This window comes from Pelobates fuscus, chromosome 13 (genome assembly GCF_036172605.1).
Source record: "Pelobates fuscus isolate aPelFus1 chromosome 13, aPelFus1.pri, whole genome shotgun sequence".
NCBI classification, from domain to species: Eukaryota; Metazoa; Chordata; class Amphibia; order Anura; family Pelobatidae; genus Pelobates; species Pelobates fuscus.
In genome coordinates this window covers 17,045,363-17,058,212 of record NC_086329.1, presented here as the reverse complement: position 1 = coordinate 17,058,212, position 12,850 = coordinate 17,045,363, and the positions used below count along the sequence as shown (strand labels likewise).

General features: G+C 41.6%; 1 protein-coding gene across 2 annotated transcripts in view; it reads left to right on the top strand.

Moving 5' to 3' along the window:
• The window catches only part of BAG5 (BAG cochaperone 5), a 15,416-nt gene extending 2,566 nt beyond the window's left edge, over positions 1-12,850 (top strand). Inside the window, exons 1-2 of one of the 2 annotated variants that reach the window (XM_063440456.1) lie at positions 2,453-2,712; positions 8,303-12,850. In XM_063440456.1, the coding sequence (XP_063296526.1) occupies positions 8,337-9,695 (1,359 nt within the window). In that variant the 5' untranslated portion in view covers positions 2,453-2,712; positions 8,303-8,336 and the 3' untranslated portion in view covers positions 9,696-12,850. Of the gene's footprint in view, positions 1-2,452; positions 2,713-8,302 lie in introns of those variants that run through there. The other variant, XM_063440455.1, reaches the window with a different exon arrangement.

Below are 12,850 nucleotides of genomic sequence, written 5' to 3'. Positions count from 1 at the left end.
AGCTACCCAGTGACCTGAGACAGCTACCCAGTGACCTGAGACAGCTACCCAGTGACCCGAGACAGCACTCCAGAGAGTGAGAGAGACAGCTACCCAGTGACCTGAGATAGCCCTCCAGAGAGAGACAGGTGCCAACCACCCTGAGACATACCTCCAGAGAGTGAGAGAGACAGCTACCCAAATACCTGAGACATACCTCCAGTGACCTGAGACATACCTCCAGAGAGTGAGAGAGACAGCTACCCAGTGACCTGAGACAGCCCTCCAGAGAGTGAGAGAGACAGCTACCCAGTGACCTGAGACAGCCCTCCAGAGAGTGAGAGAGACAGCTACCCAGTGACCTGAGACATACCTCCAGAGAGAGACAGGTGCCCAGTGACCTGAGACATACCCCCAGTGAGAGAGACAGCTACTCAGTGACCTGAGACATACCTCCAGAGAGTGAGAGAGACAGCTACCCAGTGACCTGAGACAGCTCTCCAGAGAGTGAGAGAGACAGCTACCCAGTGACCCGAGACAGCCCTCCAGAGAGAGAGACAGGTGCCCACCACCCTGAGACATACCTCCAGAGAGTGAAAGAGACAGCTACCCAACAACCTGAGACATACCTCCAGTGACCTGAGACAGCTACCCAGTGACCTGAGACATACCTCCAGAGAGAGACAGCTACCCAGTGACCTGAGACAGCTACCCAGTGACCTGAGACAGCCCTCCAGAGAGTACGAGAGACAGCTACCCAGTGACCTGAGACATACCTCCAGAGAGAGACAGGTGCCCACCACCCTGGGACATACCTCCAGAGAGTGAGAGAGACAGCTACCCAGTGACCTGAGACAGCCCTCCAGAGAGTGAGAGAGACAGCTACCCAGTGACCTGAGATATACCTCCAGAGAGTGAGAGAGACAGCTACCCAGTGACCTGAGATATACCTCCAGAGAGTGAGAGAGACAGCTACCCAGTGACCTGAGATATACCTCCAGAGAGTGAGAGAGACAGCTACCCAGTGACCTGAGACATACCTCCAGAGAGAGAGACAGCTACCCAGTGACCTGAGATATACCTCCAGAGAGTGAGAGAGACAGCTACCCAGTGACCTGAGACATACCTCAGTGAGAGAGACAGCTACCCAGTGACCTGAGACATACCTCCAGAGAGAGAGACAGCTACCCAGTGACCTGAGATATACCTCCAGAGAGTGAGAGAGACAGCTACCCAGTGACCTGAGATATACCTCCAGAGAGTGAGAGAGACAGCTACCCAGTGACCTGAGACATACCTCCAGAGAGAGAGACAGCTACCCAGTGACCTGAGACATACCTCCAGAGAGAGAGACAGCTACCCAGTGACCTGAGACATACCTCCAGAGAGAGAGACAGCTACCCAGTAACCTGAGACATACCTCCTGTGAGAGAGACAGCTACCCAGTGACCTGAGACATACCTCCAGTGAGAGACAGCTATCGGGTACCCTGAGACATACCTGCAGAGAGAGACCGTTACCTAGTACCCTGAGACATACCTGCAGAGAGAGACCGTTACCCAGTACCCTGAGACATACCTGCAGAGAGAGACAGCTATCCGGCAAGCGAAGACTGAGACATACCTCCAGAGGGAGACAGTTACCCAACAACCTTAGACAGAGAGACATACCTAAATAGAGAGAGAGAGCTTCAGGGAGAGAGAGACCGCTACCCAGCAACCTAAGACAGAGACATATACCTCGAGAGAGAGACAGCTACCCAGCAACCTGAGACAGAGAGATATACCTCGAGAGAGAGACAGCTGCCCAAGAGCCTGACACAGAAAGAGATACCTCCAGAGAGAAAGAGTCAGCAGGCCAAACACCAAAGACAGACAGGGAGACATACCTCTAGAGAGATAATCAGCCGCCAAATCACCAGGGACAGTCAGAGAGAAAACCCTCTAGAGAGATAGTCAGAAGCCCAATCACCAGCCAACAGTCCAACAACCTGTGACAGTCAGGTAGACATACCCCCAAAAGGGGACAGCAGTCCAGCAGATTTGGAACAGGGAGGTGCATTTTCTAGCAGAGAAAGTTAACTAACAAACGGAGACACTCATGGAGATACACTACTATAGGAAGAGACAGCAGCAAAGCAAATTGAGACATTCAAGGATAACCTGTCCAACACAGTCAGGAAAACCAGAATGTGAGAATAACTGTAAAAAAAAATAAAACAATCTAATATAGTAAATAATTCCCATTTTACTGAGAGAGTAGTAAAACAATATGAGACACTGGGGATTGTGTACATAGAGTAATTTGGGTGCAAAGTTCTAAGGATACTCCATTGGTTTCTTTGGTGACTGCACCACTTTTAGAACTTTGCCACAGAATTCCTCTTCTGCAAAACACTAAATGACTCAGAGGAATACATAACTGCAGAGAAACAGCGATGTTACCCAGGGCTGAGACAGTCAGGGACACACACCTTCATTCAGACACATCAGAACAACTGAGCATCTTAGACACACCTTCACAGAAAATCTAACTAGAAAGAGGAAGTAGCAAAGCGACCTGAGACAATCCAGGAGAAACAGCTTCCACAGACACACAAGGATAGAAAAACAAGATTTTACTAGCCTGAAACATCACACTGAGAGCCAGAGGAACAACTCTCAAGTGCAGGTTTGAAATTCCAAGACGGCACCCTGAGACAGGAGTAGCACCTCATCCAAGGTAGTACGCGGGGTAAGGCAGCACTAAATCAGTCCCGAACGCCACATTGCAAGAACGCAGCATCTCATCAGTCAAAGACATGATCGTTGGTCCTTTAGGAATTGTTGTATGTTCAGCTTTCCCGATCTCCTCTGTTGTCTGTTCACATTCCATAGAGAATCGTCACAGCCATCACTAGGCACATTACCAAGGGTAGACCTACTCCCAGAATCATAGGCATTCACAGCATTCATCTTCTACCTCCAAATTTGCCAAAACTGCACAGGTACCCTTATACATCCAGGAGACAGAACACCATACATGATATTGGATAAATAATATAATATATATATATATATATATATATATCTCCAAATCGGAGTTTGCTTTTTTATGCAAGTAAAATTAATTAAAATAAGGGTTATTTATGTTTAAATATATTTAAAATTCCAAACTTTTTTGCAGTGCTGCACTGTGGAACAGGACATTATTTATTTATTTATTTATTAATTGTGTGTGTGTGTGTGTGTGTGTGTATATATATATAAACAATCCAGCGCACTCGCTTATTCACTAAACAGTGATTTCAAATCTTACCGATTGTAATAGTTTTATTTAAAAACACCTCACCTAGGCAAAGAATAATGGGGGTTTAGTTGCATTATATGATCATATATTGCATAAGCCCGCCACAACGTCAAACCTCGTGGTTTCATATCTATATTTTTTGTATTGGGTTAAATATTTATTTTAAGATATATGGAGTTAATTCCAAAGCCCATTCTACTGCAAGTACTGTCATGCTAAATATGTGCAATTTCGGTGAGGACAAATGAACAGCCGTCGTAACTAGGTACTGCATTCTGTGTGTTTCCCAGTTGATGATTTCATTTTTATTAAGACCTCTCTTAAATTTAGATTTTATGCACAAATAAAGTATAGGGCCCAAGGGTTAATTAAGTGCAGGTTTTGATAAACCCTAGGATCCAGAGAGCACCTGAACGTGTACTAAGGTCTTGAGTGGTACTTCTGACTACTGGACTACACACAACGTGATGATGGTGAACACTCTTAATGCTTCACTATAATACTCTGTTGTTCAATGTTTAATTTTAACAGTTAAAGGCTCCTTTTTAGAGTGTCCCAAATATTTACGTTAACCCTCATGGTAACATCAAACCCCCCCCCCCAAAATCATGCAAAAAGATCTATAACTGTGAACAAAATGCTATCTTTGGGTTCTGTGGACATCAAAAAGAAGACTTGATTTTCTGACTTGTTGTTTCTTATAATGTCTCCAGAACCCCTTAAAGGCATTATATTTCCCGAACACATGGTTCACAGGGTATCCTCTTTTCTACATGTTGCTTCATTGGTAGATTATGGTAGAATGCAAATGATCTCGTACCATGTAAATATATATTTTAAATAAGGGGTGGAGGGCGCATACTAATAGTTAATTTTATTTAATAAACCAGGTCAGCTGGCAAAACTCTACAACTCATCAATACAGCGTGCATTTTTATCCTAAATTTAGCAATTCTCTTGTCCTCTCGCTACAGTTTGCAGGCTAGGAATTAACCCCAAATGTCATGAATGTTTAAATCTTTATTTAAGGGAATGCACACTTGTAAACTACTATTAAACCAGAACTTGCCATTCCTCTATCATGTATTTGTCTTGTCAGCTGGGAAACATTTTCAGCGTAAAGCCTTTTCTGTTTGTAGTTGTTTTTTAAAAGATCTCTGAACAAGCACTGTTATAATAAATACAATACTTAGTTGTCTGTTTTACTTGTATTTGACAGGTGTTAAACATCCTAGATTGGTATTAAAGGAACAATAGGATTAGGACCACAAACCTGTACTCCCCCTGGCTCCCCTTTGCCTTCCTAAATATAGTAAAATCTTACATCTATTCAAGTCTGCTTGTGCTGGCTCTGGCACCCTGATCTGCCTCCTTGGCTGACAATCAGAAGTGTTGATCCCATAGGAAATCATTGGATTGGCCGAGATTGTCAACTCTGGCGATCTCAGCCAAGGAGGCAGGCCAGGGGCGGAGCAAAACACCACCCTGGCCAATCAGCATTTCCTCATAGAAAGTTCAGTGTCTGCATGCAGAGGGTGGAGACGCTGAACGCCAGTGCTGCACACTGACCAAGGAAGCACCTCTAGTTGCCGTCTGAGGAGTGGCTACTAGAGGTGTTCCTAGGCTGTAATCTAAACACTGCCTTTTTCTCTGTTTACTGCAAGAAACCTGAAGGGACTGACTATACTCACCAGAATAAATACATTAAAGGGACACTATCATCACCAGAACAACTACAGCTTTATGTAGTTGTTCTGGTGAGTATAATAGCTCCCTTCAGGCATTTTCATGTAAACACTGCCTCAGAGAAAAGGCAGTGTTTACATTGCCCCTAGGGACACCTCCAAGTGGCCACTCCTGACGTTCAGCTTCTCCATGCTCTGCATGGGGATGCTGAATTTTCCTCATAGAGATGCATTGGTTCAATGCATCTCCATGAGGAAGTCCTGATTGGCCAAAATGCTGTTTGCCCCCCCCCCCCCCCCCCCATAAAAAAGATTGGATTGGCTAAAAATTGGCTATTTTGATGATGTCACCAAGGGGGCGGACCCGTGGAGAGCTGAAAATAAGGTGAATTTTAACCCATGCTTATTTATTTATTTATTATTGCCATTTATATAGCGCCAACAGATTCCGTAGCGCTTTACAATATTATGAGAGGGGGATTTAACTATAAATAGGACAATTACAAATAAACTTACAGGAACAATAGGTTGAAGAGGACCCTGCTCAAACGAGCTTACATTCTATAGGAGGTGGGGTGTAAAACACATTAGGACAGGAATTTATGCTGAGGGGGTTTCATTATAGGGTCAGGAATACAGGTTTGTGTTCCTGACCCTATAGTGCTCCTTTAAGCTGTAGTTGTTCTGGGGACTATAGTGTCACTTTAACTGTCCTGGGCTATCAGATATATAATATACACTATTGTAAACCTCATGTATACACCTTTATCCACTATAAATAGAACATACTCATGCCTGAACTTGCTGGGAGCCAGCTGTTAATAGGCTTTGGAATACTTCCAGTGATACAGGTGGTAGCTTAAGTACTGAATATTGCCATGTTTGTTTAGCCTTTTCTTATAGATTAGATTTATCCATGTGCCAAGAAAGCATTTGTCAAATGGCACAGTTGTTTTTTCAGATAAACACTTTTGTCCCCTCTGTTTTTTATAAAATGGAAGTGGGACTGTAAAAGACTGTGGTCTCAATTGTAATAGTTTTGGATAAACGTTTCAAATGATTTAACATTTTGAAAAATATTTAGATATATTGATATTTTTTAAATGTTTTATATTTTGAAACAATAATTTTGAATGTTTAAACAAACATTAAATCATTTGAAAAGCGTAGAAAAAGTATGTTTGTGTAGTGCAAAGAAAAAAGCAAAACTGATTGCAGAATTGCAGTGTATGTACAGAAACTTTGCTTTTTGTTTCCATTTTCTTCTCTTTTTAAATTTGTACTGTTATCGTTATTTCGAGAGAAATATATAGATCCAATTGTGGATCGATCAAGAGTTGTAGGTGGTTGCCAGGTTAACCTGATTAATGCAATGAAGCATTTATAGCTTGTAATGGAATATTGTATTTCATAGTTTCAAATTGTTACACTTCGATGCTCTTTTTATGTGAAGCTTTAAGTGAAAACGATTTAATAATAAAGCCTGTCTACCTAATTAACATATTCCATGTTTAAATTGTGGACAAAAGTAAAGTATCTGTACATCATTTAAAATTGAAATGTGTCTGATTACATTCTAAGCCTGATCTAAATACCGTTCTCCAGAATCCTGGTACCATAAGGCAGGGGTGCCAAAAATATAGATCCCTTGTTTTTTTTAAAACAAACTACAGCTTCCATTTGCCATTCTAAAGGCATTCCAAACGCATGCTAAGCACTGTGTGAGTTGTAGTTCTACAACATCTGGGGATCTACCTTTTGGGCACCCTTAAAGGACCACTATAGTGCCAGGAAAGCATACTCGTTTTCCTGGCACTATAGTGCCCTGAGGGTGCCCCTTTCTCTGAAACTACTATGTTTATATAAACAATGGTTAACCCTAGCTGGACCAGGCACCCAGACCACCTCATTAAGCTGAAGTGGTCTGGGTGCCTATAGTGGTCCTTTAACCTAAGGGATCCGAAAAACGGTATCTAACAACTGCCTGGTTGTGAAGCAGGAGGAATGCCGAAAATCGGGCGACTCATACAGAGATCCACTCAGGCTAGAACACACTGGTAAACATATTTTAAATGTGAGAGTTCAATTGTTTTATTTTATTATTTCATATCAATACATTTCTATAGTTTATATATATATTTTCTTTTACTATACTACCCTATGAGCGATTGATTTTTTTCTTTCTCACCTTCCCCCTCTCTCTTTTTTACATGTCCGTATATACGCAGAATATGACTGCAAACAAGGGGACTCTGCTGACATTGCTGTACTGTGGGTTTTTACATTTGGACATTTGTTAAATCAAGTTAGGAATCTAGGAAGCACGGTCTAATAGTATGTTTCAACATTTGAAAAGCTTTTTCCAAAATGATTGAATCGAGGCCTGTATCATTGAAGTATTTCTTTAGTTTTTTTCTTATTTTTTGTTTTTGTAATATGTATATTAGTTTACCATAACTCTAACTTTTCTTCAGTGGGGAAAAAAAAATGTGAAGCTACAAGCAGAAGTAGAAAGTAACTATAATTCATAGTATACAGTAATCTTTACTGATTAGCCGACAACAGGACATAAAAGAATATTCCACAGTCTATTTTATCTTTGTGACTATGCATGAAACAGTTTCTTGGAAACTCAATGAAACTGATTTTATTCTAAAGATTCTGGCGTATTGCTAATTCTGGATGCTGAGCAGATTGTGACGTATAGAGGCTATATTGTGCTGTTAATAGGAAAACAGGGAATTTTGTCTCGCAGAGTTATTCACTCCAAATATTAGGCCAAAAAGGCAAGCTTGAAGCTTAGCTGACTTATGCCCCGTTTCCACTGAGCGGGTCGGTTCGGTCTGGTACGCTATTTTGAGTGTTTCCATTATGAAAGTAGCCCAAACAACCGAACCGCGCCATTCCTGGGCCCCCTAGCGTCACACTATACAATCCATTGATTGGCGGACATGAAAACGTTAATGCTTACGACAAATGGCTTTTAGTCTAAACCCCACATTGCCCCCTGGCGGTCCGACTTGCAGTGGAAACGCTCACCTGAATAGGCTGGACCATTCTAACCCTTCCAAACTGTACCGACCTGAACAGTTCCGCTCAATGGAAACGAGGCATTAGAGAATGTTTCCAGTTTGGCTAATTTCACCTTGAATTTAAAATTCACTTGGCGTTCTAACCCTGTGCAACCTGAGATTGGGGTGTCTACACCTTATACAGCATACACTGTTACAGAAATATTAAAAGATAAAATTGAGCTTGTCATTCATGCTAATCAAAATGTGAGTTGTTTTAGTTATCCTTTATAAACCAAGAGTATCTGAAAACCTTTTCTCTTGTCTTATTTTTTTCAGCCCACTTTGGTCTAAACAAAGGATTTTTCTGATTATGGATATGGGTAATCAACATGCCTCAATCACTGCTCTTCAAGAAATACAGAGGAAAGTCAAAGACACTGAGAAGAATGTGTCAACCTTCAGTGGTCTAAGCAATGATCCGGAGTACAAGAAGCTAGAGAATGCTTTGCTTAGACATCTTTTTGATATAGAGTCAATAGACACTGATGGAAAAGGCCACATTTTACAAGCACGCAAACGGGCTACCGAGGAGACTGAAAGGATTCTGAAGGAGTTAGAGAATAACGCAAACCACCCGTGCCGACTGGAGATAGAAAATATCTTTAAGGAAGCGCAACGTCTGGTAGCACAGCAAATGACTCCATTTTTTGGAGGTGGGAAAGGCATCCCGGAAGAGTTTGAGGAAGGCATTCAGAACATACTAATGAGATTAACACAAGTGAAAACTGAGGGTAAAAGCTCCCTGAGAAAAGCAAGGTACCGTACCTTAACCAAAGTCCTTTGTGTCCAAGAAATTTTAGAAAACTGTTTAAAAAAAACAATACTTTCTCTCCCTCTGTCGACTGAGGCACATCCGTCGGTTTCCAAAATCAACTCCGTTATGTGTGAAGTTAACAAGACCAGATGGAGTCTCATAAGACTTCTCGTTGGCGTAAATGATCATGAAACTTACAGGCACCTTTCCTGTGTTCTCTCTGGATTAATGGCAGACTTGGATGCCCTGGATGTTTCCGGACATACGGAGGTGAGGAACTACAGAAAAGAGGTGGTTGAAGAAATAAATGGTTTGTTAAAATATCTAGATGAAGAGGAGGAAGCCCAGATGACAAGTTCTTATGACTTGGCCCAAAATCAATCCATTCTAAAAATAGAAGAACTTCGCAAAAGAATGAAAGAAATCAGGAGTGTTGTTTTGGAAAGGTTTCATAATTTATCTGACATTCATATGGGGACCAAGTCTGAGCTGCAGGGGCTTATTGCCCAGTTGGACGAGGTGAGTGCAGGCAGGAATCCTTGCATTCGTGAAGCCAGAAGAAGAGCTGTGGTTGAGGTGCAAGCTGTTATAATGTACATCGACTTGAGGGAAGCACTTGAAAGAAGGCAACATGCCGGTGATCAGCTCAATACGGAACACGCGTCCCATGCAGCTGTCTGGAGGGTTCTCAGCAACTTATCAGAGCTCCAGAAAGATGTCCTCTCATTTGATGGGAAAAGAGCTGATAAGAATTATATGATATTGGAAGAGCTAATCACCAAACAATTGCTTGCTCTTGACGCTATTGATTCCCAAGGAGATGAATGTACAAAAGCAGCAAGAAAGCAAGCTGTAAAATTTGCAAATAACATTCTTAGTTATCTAGATATGAAAACTGACGAGTGGGAGTATTGAGAGAGAGAGAGAGCTTAGGTGGCCTGAAAGTGCTGCACTTATTTTGACACTACAAAAACCTACAAATGCGAGAATTCTCGTATTGGATTGGACTACTGAAATGTTCACATTTATCTTTGAGGAGAAACGACAACTTTAAAACCAGCCACCTTTTCGTACTTGTTAAAGGATATGTTTTTTTTCCAATATTCTAACTTTATTTTATTTTTTTGTCTACAGTTACTTAGAAAACAGCTTGGCTACAATTATAGTACCTCCCAAAAATATAAGAAGAGAGTAAAAATATAAGAATAGTTACCAATACAAAATAGTAGGAATACACTTTAAGCTATTAAGTTGCGGCCCCCCAAAAATATCTAATTAATCGTAAATTATATTATAAAAGGAACTCTCCAAGCACCATAACCAGTACTGCCTGCTGTAGTGGTAACCTGGCACCATCAAATGGTGAGTAGTGAAACCAGTTTTATCCGAGTTGACAATTTACCTGGGACCAGTTGTGCACCCATGGCCAAAGCCCCTGCCTTCGGGTTTCTTCGGCTGTAGGAATTATTAGCTTTACAGAGCTGAGCAAGGCCATGCAGTTTTGCACACCTTGGGTGAGCACAGTTCTGCATGTGTCCAGCTTGGCTCTGTAGACCTGCAGGAGAATGCCGGGATTGCGGACATACAATGAGACCTGGGTAAATTGTCAAACCGTACTAAACTAGGAATTGTACAGAACTGACCAGGGCACATTGTCCAGCATGGCTATTTTAGCCTACAATTTGCAGTTCCCTACAATTTACAGTTTGTTGAACAGCCCCGTTAGTTAAATAATATTTATTGTGTGAAAAACAAACTCATTAAGAACTCAAACCCAGTGGCTGTGAAGTAGGATAAACATGTCATGCTCAAATCCTAAATTTACTGAACCCAAAATTTGGGATGGGTTAGAAACCGTTTTCTCTCACAGTGTTTCTCATCGGACATATTAGAAAGTGAAGTAAATCAAATATTTCACTAGCCCACTGGTTTGTTCCTTTGAGAGGATGGGATGAGCTTTGCTGTAGTTCCATAACTCGTCTGCTTATGCTTTCAGATGGGCAGCCTAGTAGCCTGTATTATTGTGGATTCCAGTGGCTGATTTTGCTGTTACTTGAATCAGATGTATTCCTGCAATAAGAATGTGACAGATTGCAGAATTTAGTAGCCAAGCCTGCCTAGTTAGGAGCCATTTTTTTTTTTTAGTTTTTAATTTAAGCACCAAAAGATGACACTGCCAACCGGTACACTGCACATAACTTAGTTCTTGGTTGGCATCAGTCCTCCTGTGTGGCATATTTCACACGTAATAAACTAACGCTTTCAATGACAAGAATTAGTTTCAACAAATCTCTTATTTAGCCCCCGTGATATGTAATGATGTGGCACAATGTATTAATACATTAAAACCTATAATAATAATATAGAAAATATATTGCCATGTATTGTAGGTACTCGCAAGGTGTTGGTTGCCAGTGCTTAGTACAAAAATTGCTCAGTTTATTTTGTATGAAGAGAGAAAGGTCATTCCTGTTGGTTTCTCATTGTTTGTGTTAGCAATACTCCAAGCACCATAATCACTGCAGCACCCCCTCCACGTAAGTAGTCAAACTGTTTGATTTCTTATCTGGACTACACCAAGCGCTGATCACTTCCTCGATGGAAAGCTGGAAGCACCTGCATAGAGCTCTTCTGATTTAAACTTTGCCGTGCAGGATCGAATCATTGACTGAGAGCGTCAGCTGATTGCTCTCAGCCATAGAGCTAAACCATGCACTACCGAAAAGTCTGGCTCTTATAGAGGAGGTGACCGCTGCTCAGCAAACCCTTAGCACTCCTGGTACCATAACCACTACAGTGGTCTGTTTTAGTTATGGTACTTGGAGTGTTCCTTTAAATTACTTTATATTTTATGCATGGGGAAAACAGCATGTAGCTAAAGGTCAATACAAGTTTGTCAACAATAAAGACATGGACGTGGCAAAAAATCAAACATCTTGTTAAAACAAAGTGAGCATAGTAAAATATTATACAATGTAGAAACAAATTCAATGGGTAGAGGACATGTATAGGGTGTAGCCTACTTGAGCAAATTATGTCTGGTAAGATCCCAATTTCAAAAAGTCAAGTTAAAGAAACATTTCAAGCACCAAAACCACTACAGCCTGATGTAGTGGTTATGGTGCCACGAGTGCCCTGGTGCTGTCACACAGCACGATTTTAGCACTGCTTGACCAACTAATGTGGTTCCTGATAGTCGCCTGCGCCATATCCCCTGCATCTATTCTCCTCCAGGAGTATTGCTCTCACCCAATGATTGCAATTCTACATCTGTTCTAGTTTGTAGTGGTCCTTGTAGTATTCGTTTAGAAGCTCATGTTAAGGGAACACTAAAGTGTTAGGAATAGAAACGTGTTCCTAATGCCACAGGGTTTGCTGATCTTTTGGTGGCTGACTGCGCTGCTGTGAAGGTTTTAATTCTTTATGTTGTGCATGCAGACAAAAGTCAAATTGGCAGTGATGTTAGAATAATATAAAGAGTGATCAAGTTTCAATATACATGACAGGTGATCTGCACAATTTTTATATAATAAGCTAATATAAACAAGATAGATCCGGATGAGTTCCCCTGGAGGCCCCAGGCTGGTAGTTAAACGGTGAATTTAACTAACCTTTACTCCCATGCTGCTCTGCTCGCACCACGTTCGCTCCGCCTCCATGGCTGATATCACAAAACGCTATACTGCGCCAATCAAATGGTCTCTATGGGGCCATCTGATAATTGAGTTTAGCTTGGCAGAAGCCCCTCCAATAGCTGTCAGGAAGATGGCCACTAGAGGTGTGTTTAACCCTGTTATGGAAACACTGTTTCTAAAAAGTAAATGGCAGTGGTTTACATGGAAGGCTTAAAGGAACACTATAGTGTTAGGAATGCAAAACTGTGCTTCTGCCCCACGCTCCCTGCTGGCAAATAAAGGGTTAAAAACTCTGTATTTACTTACCTGATTCCATTGCCGAGATCCCTTGGCACTGGATCGTGCTCCACCTCTGCTGACGTCACAGTGATCTGGAAACCTAACTCGCTGTGAGCTCCGTGTGTCCATTAGAATCCGTGCTTTCCTATTGGTTTC